At 40.7% G+C, this 22,244-nt stretch overlaps 2 protein-coding genes across 6 annotated transcripts in view; one reads left to right on the top strand and one right to left on the bottom strand.

Annotated features, from left to right (window-relative positions):
- Positions 1–22,244, top strand: part of ACSL4 (acyl-CoA synthetase long chain family member 4) — an 81,367-nt gene that overhangs the window by 24,058 nt on the left and 35,065 nt on the right. For 3 of the 5 annotated variants that reach the window (XM_045995629.1, XM_045995628.1, XM_045995626.1), the window contains exon 2: positions 10,443–10,493. The exons of the other annotated variants lie outside the window; for them this stretch is intronic. The gene's annotated coding sequence lies outside the window, so the exon portion shown is untranslated. The remainder of the gene's footprint in view (positions 1–10,442; positions 10,494–22,244) is intronic. 5 annotated transcript variants of the gene reach the window in all.
- On the bottom strand, positions 1,670–3,043 carry LOC123935143 (DDB1- and CUL4-associated factor 13-like). Its single transcript, XM_045995632.1, is given in 2 exon segments — positions 1,670–2,008; positions 2,010–3,043. Coding segments are annotated over 2 exon segments (1,323 nt in total). The 3' UTR covers positions 1,670–1,719.

Raw genomic sequence — 22,244 nt, 5'->3', positions numbered from 1 at the left:
TTTTGGATAGGTTACAGGTAAGGTAGATATTTTTCTTATTCAATTAAAATATTTATTTTACAGTAAAATATTTAATGCTGTTGATGGGAGTATAAATAGGTGCAGCCTTTCTGGAAAGTAATTTTATAGGTATATATCAAGAGTTTTCCTTTCCCACACTTCCCACCATCACCCAGTCTATCTTTGACTTGGAAATCACACTTCTAGGAAATATGAGGGGGTTTTTAAATCTTGAGGAGGGAAGATGACCCAGAAGCCACAAAGGAGACTACTGGTACATGTTGTTACTTAAAACATAAAAACCAATATTTGGCCCAAAGCACCCAAAATAAGAGAAAATCTATACCAGGAACAGTATCTGTAATATGTCAGAAAAAGGGCCTATTTCCTTAATATACAAAGGGCTCTTATGAATCACCAAGAAAATATGAATAATCAAGTGAAAAAATGGGCAAAGTTACTGGATTCATATTCATTCATATAAGAAATTTAGATACATGGGGCGCCTGGGTGGCTCAGTGGGTTAAAGCCTGTGCCTTCGGCTCGGGTCATGATCTTAGGGTCCTGGGATCGAGCCCGGAATCGGGCTCCCTGCTCAGTGGGAAGCCTGCTTCTTCCTCCCCCACTCCCCCTGCTTGTAGTCCCTCTCTCGCTGTGTCTCTCTCTGTGTTAAATAAATACATAAAATCCTTAAAAAGGAAAAAGAAATTTAGATATAGTGAAACATTTTAATATATTCATTGAAAAATATAAAAGTGTTTTTCGTACCTGTTGAATAGAATTCACTTCATTGTTGGAGGGGATATGGAGATGTGGACCTGAGATCATGACCTGAGTTGAAATCACTCAACAGACTGAGCCATCCAGGCGCCCTGAGATGGGCATGTTAATTTTGGTGGGAATGTGAAATGGTATCTTCTCTTTTAGAGGTCATTAAAATTTGGGGGGGATGGGAATAAATTTTAGACTTTTACAAAGGAGTTGCAAGGATAGTACATCATGTCCATGGGCCCTTCACCTAGCTCCCCCTAGTGTTACTATTTTACATAATTATAGTATAATTAATTAAAACTAAGAAATTAATATTGATATAATATTATTAACTAAACTACAGACTTTATTCAGATTTAATCAGTGTTTCTTTTTTTTTCAATGTTACAACGCTGAGAAAAGGATTGTTTTATTATCTTAACGTGACCATAAATTATAATGATTATTTATAAAAGTTATATAAATGCAACCTGATTATCTTTAAAGTCTCAAAGAGCCAAATACAAATAAAGCACAGAAAATTAAATGAATTAAAAGAAGTTCTGACATAATTCTTCCACACATTGTATGTAATCACCGGAAGAATCATTGCAATAATTACCTAAAGTAATACTAAAGGTAACAAAAGAGATGTTTGGTCATAAATGTAAATTCAAATGTACAGTATATTTACAATAATTGATCAAAGTGTATCTGTAATTTCTAGCAGTAATAAACATGTTAGTTTGCAATACTGTATTCTTCAATGAAATAAGCAAGCAGATCAAGGATAAAATGTTGGATAGCCTTATCAACCAGGCCATCTGTCAGGACAGTTTTTCAGGGTAGTGTTCTACACATGTAACTGAGCTGTTTGTCATTATTCTAGAGCCAGTACTTTATTTGCACAGTCTGCACATCAAAATATAATAAATAATTATACATCAGGACTGGTAGGAATACCAAGTATTATTTCACAACTGCCACTATGTGTTTCTTCTTCTCTGACACAATTGCCACAGATCCAGGCTTGCTATGTTTGAGACGATTCCCCTCCTTTTGTTGGCAAGCTTCCTTCATGATCCGCTGTTCCTGGATCTGGCTGTAGATAGATTTTGGTAGATGTCGATGACGTTTTATATGAAGATGATGTTGAAATTTCTCCTTCAACTTCTGGTTATAATCTTTGGCTGCTTTTTCTCGTGATGTAAGCACACCCAATTTTTCAGAAGCATTAGCTTTCCACAGACGAATGTTCATCAGATCCACACATAATATATTTGCTGTCAGAAGTCCATTTTACACAAATAACATGCTGCATTCTCTTTGTGTGATAGACTTCCCTCCTTCTACTTTTGTCCACAGGAAAGATACGAATAGATTTATCAAAATTAGCAGAAACAAACTCTTTCCCAGTGGGAGAATAATCCACATCAAGCACCTCAGACACGTGATCCATATGTACCATTACAGGAGTGTCCAGTGCACGCTTATCAAACATATACAAGTTGTAATCTTCATTTGCTGCAGTAAAAATGAAAGCTTCCATAGGGTTCCAACAAATTGTATATGTTCTCATATCTAAGAGGACCTTTTTCAGTGGAGTAGCTTGCCTCATATCATATAGTACTATATTCCTGTCAGAAGCACAACTTCCCAAGAGAAATGTCTCAATTGGGTTAAATTTAACACTACTTATACTGTCGAATCCCCAGGTCATTGAACAGATAGGGCTTGTTCTTTGTTCATCCCAAATGTCTACTTGCTGTCCACATGTGGCAAAAACAGCTTCTTTCCAGTGATGATCAATTCCTGTGTACACTGTCTTTCCTAATATTGTATGTAATGGTTCTTCCTCTTCTCCATAGCCTGGTCCGTCCATCTTCCATTGCTTCACAGTTTTGTCATCGCCAACAGTAAAAAAAGAAGTCCCACAAAAGCAAGTGCATATTCCTCGTACAAAACCTTCATGGGCTTGTATTGTACAGATACATTTCCGTTTAGTCAAGTTCCAGATTCTAACCTCTCCATCACATGCCCCAGAAAGGACAGTAGCCAGGCTCTTTGGATGCTTTGCCAAGCAATTGACTCCATCTCCGTGACCATCCAGAGAAGCAAGGAATGGTTTTGCAAATACCCGTTCCAGTTTGGTAGCATTTAAAGCTCTTACATATTCTCGTGGGACCTCAAAAGGATGTAAGGTAGGATTGTAGTTTCTTGGAACTCTTTGTAAGTCCAGCTTGGTTTCGCGGACATAGATGTCCGGGTTCTGGCTGAGCATCTTCACCTTCATTTTGGCTGCTAGTTGCCCCCAATCCCCCAAGACTTTCCTCTGTGTTCGGATTACCACCCTTAATCAGTGTGTCTACTAACATCTTTTTTTCTGTTCCAGGATCTAATCTAGGCTCTCACATTACATTTAGTTATCATGTCTCCTTATTCTCTTCCTTTTTTTTTTAACTTTAAGTTTTTATTTTAATTGCAGTTAACATAGTGTTATATTAGTTCCAGGTGTACAATATGATAATTTCACACTTCCTTCATCACATGGTGTTCATCCTAAGTGTCCTCCTTAATCCCCATCACTTGTTTCACCCAGTGCCCCACCCACCTCCCCTCTGGTAACCATCAGTTTATTCTCTAGAGTTAGAAGTCTGTTTCTTGGTTGGTCTTTCTGTTTCTCTTTTTCCCCCCTTTGCTTGTTTTGTTTTTGAAACTCCACATATGAGTGAAATCACATAGTACTTGGCTTTGACTGGTTTCCTGTAACTTAAGACTCCCTACCCCTCCTTAGTCTCTTCCATGACAACTCCTCAGTGTTTATCTTTCGTGACCTTAACAACTTTGAAGAATATTCAGGACTTTGTTGAATGCCCCTAATTTGGGTTTACCTGATGTTCTTTCTTGGTAGCTCGAGATGATGGGTAAGAACACCTATAGAAAAGCTGTGTTGTGTTCTTCTCGGTATATCCTGTCAGGGGTATGTGATGTTCATGTGCCCTGTTACTGGGGATGGTAATCTTGATCACCTGGTTACAGTGCTGTCAATTGCGTTTCTCCACAGTAAAGTTATCATTTTTCTCTTTGTAGTTAATAGGTATTATAAATACTTTATTATATTGTATTAATATATATTTGGAGGTGGTATTTCGAGACCATGTGTATATCCAGTTTCAACTTTAAACTTCCACCCACCAGTGTTAGCATCCATCAGTGGATTTTGTGTGCAGCCAATTAGTAGTGTAGTGCTTTTTTAAAATATTTTATTTACTTGAGAAAGAGAGAGAGAGCATGAGCGGGGGGAGGGGCAGAGGGAGAAGCAGACTCCCCGCTGAGCAGGGAGCCTGAGGTGGGGCTTGATCCCAGGACCCTGGGATCATGACCTGAGCTGCAGGCAGACGCTTAACTGACTGAGCCACCCAGGACTTTACTGTAGTGTTTGAATGGAGATTTTCTATTTCCTTTATTCCTTCCACATTTATTAATTAGAACTTTTGTATAAGGAAGTTTTGTCCCTTCTCCCTCTTGTACTTACTTATTTGGTCAGTCATTTATTTGTATTTATGTGGACTCATGGATATTTACTTTATTCTTTTGGATATAATCTAATACTATCATTTATATTGTTGTTCACATTGTTCCAGCTTTGACCACTGAGAGCTCTTTTGGGTTGGCCCCTGTGTCCCTTTGGCACATCCCCATCTTTTTTTTTAAGCACTTCCTTACTTTCTGGCACCAGAAGATACTGGGTTCAGCTGGCATTTTTCCTGCCTTGGCTCTGGAATCAACTACTTCTCTAAAGGGCCCTGGTTCCTTTTACTGGAGAATGGTAATTGAAAACCCAAGATCTGGGTATAGGTATGATGACTGCCACTGAGTATCTTTGCTTCTAGATCTGGAGGGCAGTTTTAAAAGACTAGAACCTAAAATGGTCACATACCCTTTTGACCCAGAAATTCAACTAGAAATATATCCTATAGACACACTGGCATAAATATATCATTAAGGATGTTCTTTGCTGGAATACCATATACCTGTTTAAGAGTATTTTTTTTAAAGATTTTATTTATTTATTTGAGAGAGCCAGAGAGAGAGCACCAGCAGAGGGGAGGGGCAGAGGGAGAAACTGACTCCCCACTGAGCAGAGATTCCCAATGCCAGGCTCAGTCCCAGGATCCCTGGATTATAACCTGAGGCGAAGGCAGATGTTTAACTGCTTAATCCAGTGATCCACCCAGCCATCCCTAACTGTTTAGAAGTACGTAGATCTATGTATTTTGGCATGAAAAGCCATGTAAGAGAGTCATATTTTTAAAAAAGAAAGTTGCAAACCTGTGCAGATAGTATGATTCACTTTTTGCTTAAAAATTGTGCGTGTGGGGCACCTGGGTGTCTCAGTGGGTTAAGCTGCTGCCTTTGGCTCAGGTCATGATCGAGTCCCACATCGGACTCTCTGCTCAGCAGGGAGCCTGCTTCCCCCTCCTCTCTGCCTGCCTCTCTGCCTATTTGTGATCTCGCTCTCTCTCTCTCTGTCAAAAAAATAAATAAAATCTTAAAAAAAAGTTGTACGTGTGTGTGTGTGCATGTGTACACACATGTTTATTAGACCATGTTTACAAAAACATCCCGAGGAGTACCCACCATACTATTAAAAGCTGTTATTTCTGGAGAATTGAATATAAAAGATACTTTCACTTTGTATTTTATATTTTGTAATGTTTGTGTTTTTTAATAACAGCTTATTGAGATATCATGAATATTTTTAAAAAACATTTTGTTTTAGGTTACCTAACTTTTCCATGAACCAGCATTCTAGTCTATGACAGCCTAGAATCATCTCCATATTTTTTACACTATTAAATGATAGTTTGGGGTAGTTTTATTATTTAGGTTATAATATTTGTTTTGTACATTTTAATTTTTATGAACCAAGTGACCTACAAGCCTATGAAACATTTAAGACTCTTGAACTGCCAATACTTTATATATTCTTAAGGGGAAAAGAAAAGATTCTACTACAGCTTAGATTCTGAGTAGTACCCTTTGGTAGTTTGATTGGCTTGTGATAGTTACAGAGGCCTGTTCTAAATGTCATTTTCTTCTTCTTTATGACTTTTTAAAAATCATTTTTTAAAGATTTTATTTATTTATTTGACAGATAGAGATCACAAGTAGGCAGAGAGGCAGGGCGAGGGAGAGAGGAGGAAGCAGGCTCCCTGCCAAGCAGAGAGCCTGATGCAGGGCTCCATCCCAGGACCCTGAGATCATGACCTGAGCCGAAGGCAGAGGATTTAACCCGCTGAGCCACCCAGGCACCCCTTAAAAGTCATTTTTAAAATAAACAATATTTATGGAAACGTTGGAAGCTGTTAAAATCAGCACAAAGAATACAAAAGTATATAAAACATTAAAACAAAACAAAAAAATTAAAACACAAAATGCACCTGTGATGCTGCCACACAGCAAAAGCTAGCATTAATATTTAGTGTGTATCTTGCTAAATTTTCTATGAACATGTACCCACTCAAAGAAATGCGTATATCATGGAGTCATACATACTGTTTTGTACTTGCCTTGTTCTTGATTTCAATATTGCTAACCTTTTTTTTTTTAAAAAGATTTTATTCATTTGACAGAGAGAGAGACAGATCACAGGTAGGCAGGGAGGCAGACAGAGAGAGGAGGAAGCAGGCTCTCCGAGGAGCAGAGAGCCAGATGTGGGGCTCGATCCCAGGACCCTGGGATCATGACCTGAGCCGAAGGCAGAGGCTTTAACCCACCGAGCCACCCAGGCGCCCCTCAATATTGCTAACCTTTGAACTGTATTATAGTTATGGCAGTTTTCAAACATTAGTGGATACATGACATATGCACATCTCTCTGAAGCAAGACCTGTGAAAGACCATTGCTGAGGAGATTGTTCTATAAGGGACTCACCAGAATTTACTTTAAGATTTGGACACTAAATGCTCAGGACTTTGTTAATATTTCCCACTCTTTTTGAAACATCCTCTTTTAAACGTACCAAGCTTGGTCCTTGAGACGTTAATGACAGGAGGAAGATTGATTGTGCTTTAAACATTTCCAACAGATGTTATCACAAGTTGAGTATTGACTTTACTTCTAGAAGAATGTTTTCCAAATACTAGTTAGCAGACGAACTTACTTGCAACAGGGCAAAAACTAAACATAGTAATGATTTGTTTTGAAGTCTGTCTCAAAATATGAGGGTTGTCTGAAGTTGAACAGCCCTGCCTTGTATTTGTGGTTGCTTTTTCCTTAATCACCATCCTGTTAGCTGCCTGGACACTGTTTTGCTCCGTGGTATTTGATGAGTAAGACTTTCTCAGGGCTGCCTCATTTCCTAATTGAAAGATGATAAACTCTAGATGCTGTATTCTCTTTTTTCCATGGTATCAGGTGATCATTAAATCGAAACAAACTATGTTATATGCGTCAGTCTGTTAAAAATTTGCCTTGCGAAGGAGTTCCAACTTCCTTGTGCTAACAAAAACTTGCATATACATGTGAAAGTGAAAAGTGTGTTCCAAATTTGCATTCTAATTTCAGCCAGATCATTCCTATTCCTAGTCCCAGTCATTTGTAAGTGGAAGCTGCAAGGTGGTCATCTGCATAGATCTTTCATATGAAATTATGTCTTCAATTTATTTTAATAGAATGACTCTAAGAACAGCGTGCTATCTGGTAGGGGGAGGCAAGGGGGAGAGAGGTTACGTTCAGAGTGTTTTTGCATCGTGTAGAAAAAGTAAGGTGAGGAAATGTGATTTAGTTCCCTTCTATCTGCTGGGCCGCGGTGGCTTGTTTTGTTTTGTTTTTTAAATGATGAAATAAATATCTGTTAAATGTACAGATGCTGGAAAAAAAATCAGGACAGGACTTTATCCCTGTCTCTTGTATTTAAGAACCTCTGAGAGTTTCTTTGTCTTGCCTGATTGATGGAGGACTGTGAGACTGGAAATGAGTAGAAGGTTGAAACGGGGGCTCTCATCCAGCTGAGAGAATTCTCTGACACTTCTGATTCTCCTCTCCATCTTCTCCTTCCATGGTACCAACGACCAAGTGTAAACTGCCCTTTACAAATACTTATGCATGAAATTATTTTCCAAATTAAGCAAGCTAGTGGATAGTTTTGTATCTCCCCCCTGCCACCCATAGGTCTTTAAATGATTTTGTAGAAAGTTGGTCTTTGTTGTTTATCAGTTACCTGAATTAATCAGTGGGGGAAATCTATCCATTTGTATTTAGAAATATGAAGTTTTTCTTCTCCAATATTCTCTTCTTGAGCTCTTCAGACTTTATTTGAGTATGTATATGCAAAGATTTACTCTGCTTATGTTAATATGAATTGTTAGCCCTGTGGGAGAAAAATAAGAAAATGTTAAGTAGCATGACTTCTGTTTATAAGTAGTCTTAAACCATCTGTGTTCACATATATACTGACACCATCCCCAGAACACCCTTTCCAAAAGTAGATTGTGGATATTCATTTGAAGTGAAGAAGTAGTTCTGTGAAACCAAACAAAAGGAATGCTCTGTTGGTGATAGGTCTGGGTGTAAATCATTCTTGCCCTCATTGATCTGATGGTAGCAGGAGAGAAAATGAACTGAGTTAACACGAAGTAGTTAGTATGGTCGTTAGTCATATGGATGTTTGCGACTTCCATTGGAGTGTCTAGTTTTTTTTTTTAAAGTGTTTGAAGGGTTTTTCTCATAGTCTTGTGCAAGTAGTACTGAGTACTACCTCATGGAGATAAGACTTCATTTCTTCTTCAAAATCATAATTGTGCCTAGGACACCCCCGCAGTGTTGAAATATAAGTAAGCGATGTCAAATTTTAGAAGGGCCTTAGTTTACTATTCTGGGTGTTCAGATGATAAGTTGTTTTCTCCTGCATTATACAAAATAGGTCAGTCCAAAGCCTTCATAGCATGTATAGCTTCAAGAGCATCATAAAACTGATCTGTATGTTCGCTGTGGGAAGATGAAAACATCTGTAGGTTTTTGCCTAGAGCAGTGCTGTGTTTTGATTTGGAAAGAATCTTGTACTGTTTAAAGGAAATTAATCATTTTGGATTTTGATGGGAAAGTCGCTAGGCGTCTGCAGGCACTTGGGGTTGAGGCTATTTGGCTAGATTGACTAGTTTCCTGTGGTCAGACTTTATCCCTGAATGGCTCTTGTCCTGACTGGGGCTGGGGGGTGGAATAAGAGGTACAAATAAAACTATTAACAGCATGACTCCTGCTTCTTGCCATTTTCTTTTCATTTTACTTTAACATTTTTTTTATTGAGCTATAATTGACGTATAATATTGTGCAAGGTGCACAACATGTTGATTTGATACATTTATATATTGTTACGATTACCACCTTAGCTTTAGCTAACACCTCTGTTGCATCACATAATTATCATTTCTTTTTTTGTGGTGAGAACATTTAAGGTCTAGTTCCTTAGCAGTTTTGAAAGTATATGACATGGCATTGTTGACTGTGATGACTGTGCTTGGACATCAGATCTCCAGAATTTATTCATCTTCTAACAACCCTTTAACAACATCTCCCTGGGTCCCCCCTCCAGCCTCTGGTAACCACCATTCTACTCTGTTCCTGTGAGTTTGGCTTTTTTAGATTCCACAAATGAATGACATCGTGCCACAGTTGTCTTTCTCTGCCTGGCTCATCTCACAAAGCCTACCCTCAAGGTCCACCCATGTTTTTGCAAATGGCAGGTGTTCCTTCTTTCTCATGGCTGAATATATACCATTGTGTGTACATACCACATTTGTTTTACCCGTTCATCCATTGGTGGACACTTAGGCTGTTTGCTTATCTTGGTTGCTGTGAATAATGCTGCAGTAAACATGGCAGTGCAGGGGTGCCTGGGTGGCTCAGTGACTGCCTTCGGCTCCAGTCAGGATTCCAGAGTCCCGGGATCAAGTCCCGCATCGGGCTCCCAGCGCCATGGGGAGTCTGCTTCTCCCTTTGACCTTCTCCCCTCTTATGCTTTCTCTCACTGTCTCTCTCTCAAATAAATAAATAAAATCTTTTAAAAAAATGGCAGTGCAGATTTGTTTTTGATATCCTGTTTTCATTTCCTTTGGCTGTATATCCAGAAGTGGGATAGCTGGATCATGTGCTCATTGTATTTTTAATTTTTTACACAACCTCCGTACCATTTTCCAGAATGGCTGCTCCAATTCACATTCCCACCAACACTGCGCAGAGCTTCCCTTTTCTCCACAAACTCACCAAGGCTTGTTATTTCTGGTCTTTTTGATGATAGCCATTCTGACAGGTGAGAGGTGGTATCTCATTGTGGTTTTGATTTGCCTTTCCCTGATGATGAGTCATGTTGACGTTTTCATGTGCCTGTTGGCCATCTGGATGTCTGCTTTGGAGAAATGTCTATTTAGTTCCTCTGCCCATTTTTTCCTCTTACCATTTTCCCACAGAGTTTTGACTACTGTTTCTTAGTCAGGCTAAGTTACTTTTCTGTGATCCTAATAGCATTACTTCTAACCACATGACCATCTCGAGTCACTTCTGATTTTGTCTTGGATACCTGGCTCATCATGAGCTAAGGTGCATGGGTAATGTGAAACAGCACTTGAGTGTTTTCAGAAGGGGTTCTTCTGTTGTGTCAGTGTACCCATTAATGTTGTCTTTTATTGCAGATTGAAATCACAAAAGGTACACGTGTTCTTCTTAAGAGAAAAAGGAAATCTGTAAGTATTCTTTGAAAATTCTAAATTTGTCATTTTACCAGCTTTTGGAAGCAATTAAGTTTTAACTATACTAACAGGCATCTTGACTCTTTTTGTTGTGGAAAAACCCTGCCAATCTCCATGTTTGTGTTAAAAGGACAATATTTGGAAAAGTAAAATGGGAAAACTTTTTACCCTGTACAGCTTCTAAAATTTAAACTACCGGGGCGCCTGGGTGGCTCAGTGGGTTAAAGCCTCTGCCTTCAGCTCAGGTCATGATCTCGGGGTCCTGGGATCGAGCCCCGCATCGGGCTCTCTGCTCAGCGGAGAGCCTGTTTTCCCTCTCTCTCTCTGCCTGCCTCTCTGCCTACTTGTGACCTCTGTCAAATAAACAAATAAAATATAAAAAAAAAAAAGATTTTAAAATTTAAACTACCACCCCTCGTTTTTGAAAGGGGAAGTAATAATTGAAATCTAAGTAAAATGTTTTTCCTTGAGTGATTACCGAAAAGTGGAGCCACAGATGGGAGTGTTCGAGTTCTGACTGGTGAGACTTACAGCCCGAGAGTCATTGGCAAGCTAATTTGCTTCCCTTTGCCTCACTTTTCTAACTGTAAGGAGGTTCGTTATTCTCGATGAGAGGATGTCTGTAGTAGTGGCTGCTTGCCTTAATAAGTTGAAGCTTGTTCTAGTTACTGGTTCTCAAAACTGATTGAAATATATTTCTGATTTGCAGAATTTTAGGTATTAGCCCTTTCCTTCACCGGAGTATCTACTCTAGACCATAGCATGGAATAAAAGAAACACAACAGCACACTTAAAAGAAACACAACAGCACACTTAAACTTAGAGTCCTAGTGTTAGTCTTGAACCTTGAAAATTACCTAGTCTAGTGTTTCTCAAGCATCGATTTTTAGACCAGTGGTGGTCAGTGAGGAGTTTTTCGTGGTCCAGGGTGAAGTGAGGAAAGTAAGGACAACAGGCCATGCATTTTTTTTTAAGGTTAAACTCTTCCCCTTCAAATGACTTCTTGTTATTATAAGATCTGCCCATCTAATTTAGGGGCATTAAATACATTCTTTATTTTATGAAATGATGGTGATAGCAAATCATAGGGTTTTTGGTTGTTTTTTATTTTTTTAATGTCTATACCTGCCCCCCACCCAAGGCAGCTGTATCATTCCCCTCACCGTCCTTCTTTGCTTTTACAACTATTACAGGCCTGTGCTATCTTAAAATAAGAATCCAGTTTTCTCATTTTACAGATGAGGACACAGACCAGAGGTTATTTGATTTGTTCCAGGTCTTACTGTTCAGCAAGCTGCTGAACCAGGACTAAAACCTTGTATATGTTGCTGCCTCTCTTGTATTTCTGGTCTTCTGAGAATCACTTTAATTATAATTGGTTATAAACTTGAAACAGAAGATCTAGTAGTTCTTAGGTACTAATAAGTATTTTTGAATTACGAGTGTAAAGAAATTCAAGACTTAATGTTCTTGTGTAGCTCAGTACTAAAATCTGCTGATGAGCCTGCATTAGAAAAATCTTAAAACAGGGCCAGAGATTTTCCTCAGCAGGCCCAAATTAGCCATCTCTGAATTCAGCTGCTTAGCACGCTACCCCATGATTGGTAAAAGAGGTGAGGTATCAGTGAGGCTAGTGTTTCCTTGGGAAATAGACTGTGGTGCCATCTTGAGGACAGTAGTATTCAGGCTTCTGTAGTTGACTTACTTGTGCACAGAGTCTGTTTCCTCTTGCCTCCTTCCCCACCTCCATCTTTCTCTCTCCCCGCCATGCCCCACATGCACACATGCATGCTTGTGCGTGCATGCACATACACACACACACCCTACAAACACAGATAAACATTTAGAGCAGTCGGCTTACAGCCCATCTAGATAGGTAAAAAAAAAAATTACCAAGGCAAAGAGTAGGAGTTGCTAAACACATTGGCAGAAACATATGTGCAGTTGTGCTCAGGAGTTTACAGATACTTTAGAGTGCCTTTGGCACTTCAGAGACTCCTCTCCGATTGGCGTAGCTGGGCCTTCACTGGCCCAAATATACGTCAAAGCAGAAATACCTAATTCCCTTATCTCCCTGCCTCACTCACCTTAGTGAAGCATGGTGGTCCAGGGAAACAAATGAACGTGAAGAGAACAGAATGGAAAGTATTCCTCATCCCTAGTATGGAGACATTAACTCTAAGAGTACTCTTCCCTGGCTTCTTGTATTTAGCATCATGTGGCTTCCTCCTTTAGGGGAGAATTCTTTAATTTCTAAAATGTCAGGTACAGCCGTAATGAAATGCTAAGAATTAAAAAAAAAAATCTTGAATTCTTTGCAGTCTTTGGAATATCTGTGCTCTTCTTTTTCTTAGTGCTAATATTTGAGAGTTGTCTGAATGGCTACGGGATTTCAGTCTTCAACAGATTCATCAGTCTTTGAGTTCTTTTAATAATCTCACTTTAAAGGTATTTTAATACTGAAGCACAGAGTGAGCTTGTAAAAACAACAAAACCATACCACAGTTTCACATGGTGGCCATGTGGCTGAATTGTAGTGACTTATTTGGCCATTTTATAAGAAATGGCTGAAGGGGTGTCTGGGTGGCTCAGTCGTTAAACATCTTCCTTCGGCTCGTGTCACGATCCCAGAGTCCTGGGATCGAGCCCCACATCAGGCTCCCTGCTCACGGGAAGCCTGCTTCTCCCTCTCCCACTCCCACTGCTTTTGTTCCCTCTCTCGCTGTATCTCTCTCAGTCGATTAAATAAAATCTAAAAAAGAAATGGAAATGACTTAAGACTACATTGTTGCATAATTTTTAATAGTAAAGAGTACTGGGAAACAACATTAGCAAAGAACTAACCTGTCGAACTGGCTCCTCCTCTAGCAAACGTGGAGGGTAGGTCATGTGGCAGAAAAAGGAATGGTTGCAAAATTGTCCCTGGTACACAAAGTTATTACTAGGGGAAGTATTATGCTGGTCACAGGTTTTGTTTTGTTTTTTGTTTTTTGTTTTTTTTGGATCTATACTCACGGTTGGCAGCCTGCGGTTTGTATTACTTTATTATTAATAAGTAGGTAACATGACAAGAGAGATAGTATCTCACTTGGATGCAAGACATTTATTATAACTGAAAGTTAATTTTGAAGTTATTTTGAATGATTTTTGATAAGCCATGACTGTATTCCCCTAGAGAAAAAAATACCTGGGAAATAGAAGACTTTACAGACAAAATTAAAGTCTACCCCATGGCATGATGTGCCCTCTAATTTAGCAGCAGGGTTCTGTCTACAGGGATCTGCAGGAGTTCATCTTCAGCAGTAGCCAAGGACGTTGAAATTGGCATTGTGCTACCTACTCCCGTTTTACAGCACTGCACCCTTCTTACTTCTCTGCAAATACGTACCTCCCAGAACTTAGTTTTCCTCCCTCTCTCCTGGTGTCTAAACAAGTTGGATTGGAACATCATGCTTTGTCAGTAGGTGCCACTTCTAGCCTGGTCTCTCCTCAGTATTCCTTTAATTTGAGCTTTGGATTAAAGCTCTACAACCAACTCCTGACTTTTGAAAGCTTCATATTTAAAGATGCAGCGTGTTGTGATCACTTGAAATGAGGAATAGCCGCATCATCATACACAGTGTATGTGAAGTGTGTAGGCAGCAACATTGGCTGCTGGATCTCCTCATTTCAACATGTATAGATAGGATCCCAATTATAAGATCCTATGACCTAGAAAAAACATAATCTGTTGCATGCTGGGGATGTTCTTAAAGCATTATGGGAGGGAACTTCTGCTACACTGTGAAAGAGCATCTTCAGCATGGCAGTTGAGGTGCTTTCTTTGCTGGGAAAAGCTGGGAAGAGACTCGCAGGATGGCGACTTCAGGGATTAATACCTCTCCAGGTGAGGAAGTAGACAGGTTTGGGTAATCTTGCTGGAGACGCACCCAAAGATCAGTCATGGTGGTGAGAGGCTTGTAGTCAAAAATAGCTAGCTAGGCACAGGTGCGGTGTGTTGGGACGGGGCGCGCATATATTCATCCTAGGCTTTTGTTTTTGTTTTGCTTTTTCAGCTCTCAAATGTATTTATTATAATTACTGTGTATTGGGTCTAAAGTTTGATTGTACAAACTGTACCGTATCGATTAGATTGGTCTGTCAATTTGAATCAGGTGAGACTTACAGAGGGCAGATGAATATATATTTCACATGATTATTCAGTCTTGCAAACTAACAGCAAGAAAGCCTACTAACTGCTCTTAATGCCTTTTATTTTCTTAAAATAGTACCATTTTTAAAGTTTTGATATTAAACATGAAGTGTATTATATTGTAATACAGCTCCTGTAAGGTTTGATTTCATTAACCAAATGCAACCATTCTTTTAACATCATTTTTGAGCTTTCTCTTCTATGTTTTAAAATCATTTGGAACTTTTTAATAGTGTGTGAGAGAAAAGTTTTTTTTTTAAAAAAGCACTCCACCCATGTATAAGTCTCGGGGATGCAACATCTATGTAGAAATAGGATCTTTTAATGTGTCACAGGTATGTTATCTGTTTAATCTCTTAGAACTTTTACTTATTTTATTATTTTTTTAAAGATTGTATTTATTTATTTGAGAGAGACAAAGAGCGCGCACAGAGGGAGAGGGAGAAGCAGACTCCCTGCTGAGCAGAGAGCCCCACTTGGGCTGGAACCCAAGACCCAGAGATCATGACCCAAGCCGAAGGCAGTCACTCAGTGGAGTGAGCCACGCAGGCACCCCTCTTGAACTTTTTAAATTGTTTTCTGATTTAATGTTGAGTGGATACAGAAGGCAAAGTGTCTCTTTATTTGATATTTAAATTACCCCTTTAAATGATGTGTGACCTGAAAATGTAATTTCTTAAAGTAGCACTTACATAGTTAATCATTGATTTCCAATTGATGTCTTTTACATTTTCATAAGGTTGTTTGTGAAGGACAGATGACCTTTATCTGTCCTTATTGTGTGTTTCAACTTGGCAAATGCATGAATCCTTGCTTAGTGAAGTCTATTTTCCCAGACTTTTGGGGAAAAAAAAATGTGTGGGCATTAATGGACTTCAGTTTATTAGTTTTCCTTTTTCATTCTTAAATTGATGTTGTGTCACATGCTTCTGGGGGAGATGATTTCTTCTTTTAAATTCAGACTTTAATCAATATATAGCATTTGTTTATTTCGTGTACTAGAGCTTAAATGTATCACTAATGCTTTTTGTGTTTAAGCTAACTATCTCAGAGCATTTGAAGTAACTGGAATGAAATATTTAACATTAAACTTGACCTTAAGACAAAAGGTAAAATTTTATCTGATTTTCCCCTAAGGCTTCTAGGACTCACTCAATACCTAGAGGACATTTTTTCAACTATAAAAATGCCTCGGGATATAGGCTGGATTAGTGCTCAAAATTGCTGCCAGGATTTCTTCATACACAAAGTTTGTCACTGTCACCTATTTAGATTATACCAGTATGACTAGGGTCACAGACAAGAGAGATAAAAACATAACTTTAAAATCTATATGAAGCTATTATGATCTATTTAAAATCTATTAGACCTGGATCAGAATCCCTACTTCACTGGGTCACCTTAGGCAAATGCTCTCTCAGAGACTGGTTATATCATCAGTAAAATGAGGGTACCACCTCAAAGGGGTTTCCTGAAGGATTCAGTGAGATAATATATTGGAGGACTGAGCACAGTGCCTAGCCCAGAGTCCATGCTCAGTGAGTGGTTATTCATTTGCTCTCCCTATGAAACAGTAATCCTCAACAGGAACAGTGAACTGTTTTGTGACTGAAGATGATGGCCTGCCCTTTCCTGGAGGCCATACAAGTGAATTTCTTGATTTCAAGGAAGCACAGCTTCGAGTTCATGTCCTCCTAATGGGTAGGGCAGCAGGTATTGCTCTTCATATGCAGAAGGACAGCATACTGAGAAATCACGTAGTCCCCACTGCATAGCCTTCATGCATTCAGAAGAGCAGTCTTTTACTTCTGTGCAACAGGCAGTTTTTCCAGTTTCATGTTTTTTATAAGCAGCTAAAAACAGGTTAAGTTTGTTATAGGGATTTTTAAGAGGATACCCTGTCCTAGAATGTCAACACGGGCGAGTGATTTTTTTTTTTTTTAAACATGACAAAGGTTGGTGGCTTTCAGGCTGTTGTATTTGCATACATTTTTGCTTTATTGTTCCAGAGCAATGCCATATCCATTCTTATTCCAGTCAGCAGATTTATGGTACTGCTAATGCACGGAGGGACTGTTGTGGTCACTTAGTGTTCAGCAGCAGACTGTCAATCCTGCCTCATGGAGCTTATGGGGACATTGGTAACAAATATGAAAAGGAAAGCATGTGTCATATTGGTGATAGGTGCTGAGGAGAAAAACAGAGCGAGAAAGGGACTGGATGTGTTGGGGTGCCACTTTAGGATGGCTGCAGAAGGTGATACTTGAGTGAAGACAAAAAGGAGCTGGAAGAACATTCCAGGGAGGGAGGAAGACATGTCCAAAGGGCCTGAAGCAGGGTCATGCCTGGTGTGTTCTAGGAACCACAAGGAACAGGTTGAATTAAAGCAGAATGAGCCAGAGGAAAGCATGGGAGATGAAGTCAGAAATATAAGAGAGCAGGGGAAAAATCCCTGTCATCTCATAGGGCAGAGTAAGGACTAACTTCTGAGTGGTTGTATGAGGATTCTTTGAAAGACCTAATCTACCTTACATTTTAACTAGAGCCCTCTGGCTGCCAAGTTTAGAGTTTGTTATTAAAGTGGGAGCAGGAAGATCAGATTGGCAACTGCGTTTATTTAGGTAAGAGATGGTAGTGGCTGAAACCAGGATGGTAGCAGTGGAGGTAGGGAGACATAGTTGAATTTGGTATGTGTTTTGTAAGTAGAGCCAGTAGGATTTGCGGCTGCTGAGTTGGGTATGGAATGTGTGTGTGTGTGAAAGAGAGAGAGAGGTACAAGAGAGGGAATCTCGAAGGGTTTTGGTCAGAGCAGCTGGAATTACTGGAATTACTGAGCCGGGCAAGACTGGATGGGATCGGATTGTGGCAGGACAGTCAGCGGCTCAGCTTTGAGCATGTTAAGTCAGAGGTACTTGACTGATAGGGATCTGTTGAGGAAAAAGTTGGATCTACAAATCCAGTGTTTAGGGAAGACCTCCAGGAGAGGGGGAGACATCTGGGCCTTGTCAGCGTATATATACATACACGCCATCTTAAGGCTGTGGGACTGAATGAGGTCACCATGGGAGTGAGTGTAGAGAAAGCCAAGAGGAGGTTAGGTGACCAGGGACTGTGGCATTTAGAGGTCAGGAACATAAGGAAGAAGCAGCAATGGAGACTGAGGAGGAACAGCTAGGAAGTCAGAAGAAAACTGGAAGAAGTGTGGTCTCCTGGAAGCCAAGTGAAGGTTTCAATCCCAGGAACAGAGGGGTTTGCCTTGTCCAAGGCTGCTGATGAGTCAAGAGAGATGAGGGAGCCTTAACTGACCTTGGGATATGAAGATGTGGGGGTGCTCAGGGATCCTTGATCAGAGCAATTTGTGGAGTGGTAGTGGGTAAAAGCCTGAGTAGTAGGCTCAAGAGGAGCTAGGGGGAGAGAGGAGGGAGAGGAAGAGTGCAGGTGACTCTCAAGTCCTGATGGGGATGTGAAGAAATGGGGCTGTGGCCAGAGAACATCCGAGAGAGGCAATGGTGTTTTTTTTTTTTTAATTTAATTTTATTTTTTCAGTGTTCCAAGATTCATTGTTTATGCACCACACCCAGGGCTCCATGCACTATGGTTTTTAAGGTGAGAGAAAGAATAGCCCTGTTGTGATGCTAATGGGCATGATTCTGTGGAGCAGGACATGGGCACCACCAGCTAGAGGTAGGGCCCAGGCGGACACAGGCCCAGGAGCCCCCGGGCAGAGGTCAGCGCCAGCCGGGCGCAGCACTGGTCCTCGGGCAGTCACAGGAGAGGGAAGAGCACGTGGCTGAAGATGCGAGAAGGTGGGTAGGTACAGTGGTGGGAATGACGGAGGCAGAGCAGATGTCGATGGTCAGAAGTGCGAGGAGCAGACAGGAAACCCAGGACAGCAGGCTGGTGAACGGAGCGGTCTGGTGCAGTGCGGTTCCTGCGTGGCATGGAGGGCCTGCTGGAAGGAGCCGTCATGCATGTGGGGCAGGGGGCATTCAGCATTGTCCAGTCCCTCCTCGCCACCACCAGCCAAATTCAGCTGTGTGGGTACAGGGACAGACTTCAGTGGAGAATTAGACTTAACCGGGTTGAGGTTTCACCAAAAAGTACAACAAAGTGAAAGGGGGGCAAGACTGTGTTCTGAGCGCTGATGATTGGTGTCCGTGGACTGTAAGCTGGCTGTGGGGAGGAATTCTGCCAACGGTGCCATGAAGCAGCATTCCCGTTTGCTGTGTGATGTCACTGGCCCAGAGCTCTTCAGTGAGAGGTCGGTGAACTTGTTCAGAGTCCCGCTTATTAGACCCCGATCCCCTACCTTAGTTTAATCCATTTACCACCCAAGAAATCAGACTTTCTCTTCCATAGAGAATAGTTAATTTCCCCTTAGTACAACAGGCAGGTGTTGAATCTTGAGTTGCTGAGTCGTCATACATGTGTGTCTCTTAGGGTACAGCTGCATGCTTGTAAAGTTGGCTCCAAAAAAATTCAATTTTCCCATTGATTTCAATCCCCGAAGTGGAGGAGCTCCTCACACGGAAGGCATTAAAGCTTCTGCTACACTGCGTGCTATTTCTCACCGCCATCCTGCCCTTTTCTGCCTCCATCCGTTCGCCCATCCATTTGTTCTCTGTTAGGACTGTCCTCTTTTTCCAGTTGTTTTATTTGTCTTTTGAAAACATACCATCCTTCTTGTCTACCTCAACTGCTCTGTTTTTCTGTGAAACCTTTCCAGATGGTTCTACTTCCTACTTCCACCATCTTTCCTCTGCCCCCCCCCCAAATTAGTAATCTCTACACCCAACATGGGGCTCAAACTTAGGACCCTGAGACCAAGAGTCACATGCTCTTCCAGCTGAGCCAGACAGATACCCCTCTTATAGGATATATTCTACATATTTGTGAACTCATCTCTCTGCCATCTATCATACATATGAACTCATATGTAAATGCATTTAAAAGACTCAGTGCATCCTTTACTCATCTTTGTATCCAGTGCTCAAAACTTACACATGGTAGGTGTTCTCTTCTCTTTCTCTTTTTGAAATGAATTTATCAATAGATGTGAGTGTAAGCCTAGAAAATCTTTGGCAGGGAAAGATTTTCAGATGACAGGCAGAACTGGGCAGAAGCTGGCCAGTGGGCTTGAAAGAGCACCGGACTGGGGGCTGGGGGTTGGTTATGATATGCACTTGGCTACTTATTCACCAACAACAGTGGGTCATTCAGCTGAACTGGGAGTTCCAGGAAGTCCAGGCAGAGGCTCTCAAGCCTCTCCCACCAAAGCAGCTCTGCTTTTGGCTTTTATCTATACATGTTTGTGTTTCCCATGTTCGTGTAAGATTTTACACGTGTAAGATTTTAAATGGATGACCCATGCCCCCCTCGCCACCACCAGAAAGAATTTCAAAATGACTGGAGTAAATGATGTCTCCGATCTCTCCTCATCTAAATGTTCTTCTGGGCATGCCTACTTTGTGTGTGTTGTGTTATGTGTTTGTGTGTGTGTGTGTGTTTCTATGAGGATTAAGTAGAAGACATTTCCCTACCTCTGAAGCTTAAGGCAAATATGTATAAAAGATTAAGTGTATATAACATGAATGACTAAAAATATATAGTACAGTTAATCCAGTTAGATTATAAACCCTTCAAAAGCTGTCTTCTTTATAGATCTTCAACCCCAAGTCTGATAATTTTTCAATTGAAGGCAAGACTTTTTTTTTTTTATCTTCTGGTATTGTCTCTGAGAATTTATATATTGAAATAAATATTATTTTGTCTTGAGTTGATTTCCTTTTGGTATTACTTTCTATTACCAGTAGGAATTGTTTTTTTAAATTATACACATAAGTAGGTTATCATCCATGACTATCCTTTAAGATTGATAAAAGAATATTATAGGATATTTGTTCTAAGAAAGAGGTGTTGGGTTTGATAGGGTTGAGAACTACATACCGGTCTCTGCTTATATACTTAGGTGCTTAGATGTTTGGTAATATTGGTAATATAATCAAGGATCAAAATGAGTGTTAGACATTTCAAGTGATGTAGGAAGTTAGAGGAAGAAATGAATGACCAGCCTTGTCAGACCAAGGAAGCAATTTCTAGGTAGGGTAAATCACAAAATTTAAAGTTGGAAGGATCCCAGGAAATCATCTAGGCCAGCAGTTCTTACTTAGGTGTTGGTGTGACCCTTAGGGTTTTGTGGATAGATTTCTGGAAACCCACAGACCCCCTAAAATTATAGATACCACTTTGTATTGCTTGGGTTTATAGTTCTCATTGGATTCTAAAAGCGGTCCATCGCCTGAAGAAGTTAAGGGCTACTGATCTAGTCTGATCCTAAGCTCAGATCTGTTGTCTGGCTCAAGCTTACCCAGGCAGTTAGTGACCAAGATGGGGACCAAAACCCAGGTCTTTCCACTTGTAGTTTCTTGCTCACTTTACCCCACTCAGTTGAAGGGCATGAATAAAACCTGAGGCAGGCTTAAACTACCTCTTTATGGTAACTGGTGTAAAAACACACAGCTGTCCTGGGATTGATAGTCCCTCTGTTGCCCCAGGAGTTGCCAAAGGATGGGCTTCAATTTGTCTCCTCCAAGTGAACTATTAATTTTTATAGTTGAAATATGCCGCCACTCTCCAAAACAGCTTTCTCAGCTGATTGCAAGCCAGCTCCCTGTCCCTGAGGCTGTTGCTGCACTTCCTTTCCAACTGGCACTATTTTCCTGACCTGCCATGGCCCCCAATTTTGTGCCTAATCAAATCAAAATGACTTAGTCTGATCTATCAGACCCTGTACTACCCATAGCCTCTTTAGCCCACATGCACACACTCTGTGCCTCAGTCAGGCTAGTAGTGCCCTTATTATTGGCACTTCCTACTCCCCCAAGGCCCTTTCACCCCTATCTCTGTGTGTCTTCATGTTGCTTCCCTGCCCGAATGCTCTCCAGTCTTTTCCTCCTTTGCTGGGTCCAGTTTAAGTCCCATGTCCACAGAGCCTCCCTTACCTACTGGTGGCTATTTCACACTTCCTCTGGACGCCTTCTTGCATTTATTGCTTGTACCGCACACCAGAGCACTTAGCTTTTTCCACAGGCTTTTCACTGGAAATGCTCCAGTGGTGGTCACTTTGGGAGTGGGGTTCCAGGAAGTCCAGTGTGGGTGCTCTGGACACCCCCAGTACACCCCCCCAATTCAGCCAGAGCAGTTCCACTTTAGTTGAATATGTGGAAAGTCTGCATGACATTTTATTTGAAGAAGCTGTTTAGCTGTCCCACCCCCCACCCCCAGCCCCCCCCCCGCCCCGAAAAGAAGCTTGAAAGACAATGGATCTGACTTGTGTGCTGACTTCCTCATAAGTGTTAACTGCTCATGGCAAGGGCCAGGACTGTACTGACACTAGTTTGGACCTGCTACGACTATTCCCAGGCACTGTGGTGCAGTTTTGAGCACAAAAGAACACTTAGGAAATGACTTTGTAATTTTGTTGCTCAACAGTTTGGGGGCCAGGAGATCGTGAAGTGTTACCTCAGAAATAGTATTTCCGGGTTGGTCATTGA

The sequence above is a fragment of the Meles meles genome, chromosome X, assembly GCF_922984935.1.
Source record: "Meles meles chromosome X, mMelMel3.1 paternal haplotype, whole genome shotgun sequence".
Classification (NCBI taxonomy): Eukaryota; Metazoa; Chordata; class Mammalia; order Carnivora; family Mustelidae; genus Meles; species Meles meles.
The sequence above is the reverse complement of the archived record's forward strand: the minus strand, read 5'-3'. Positions and strand labels throughout refer to the sequence as shown.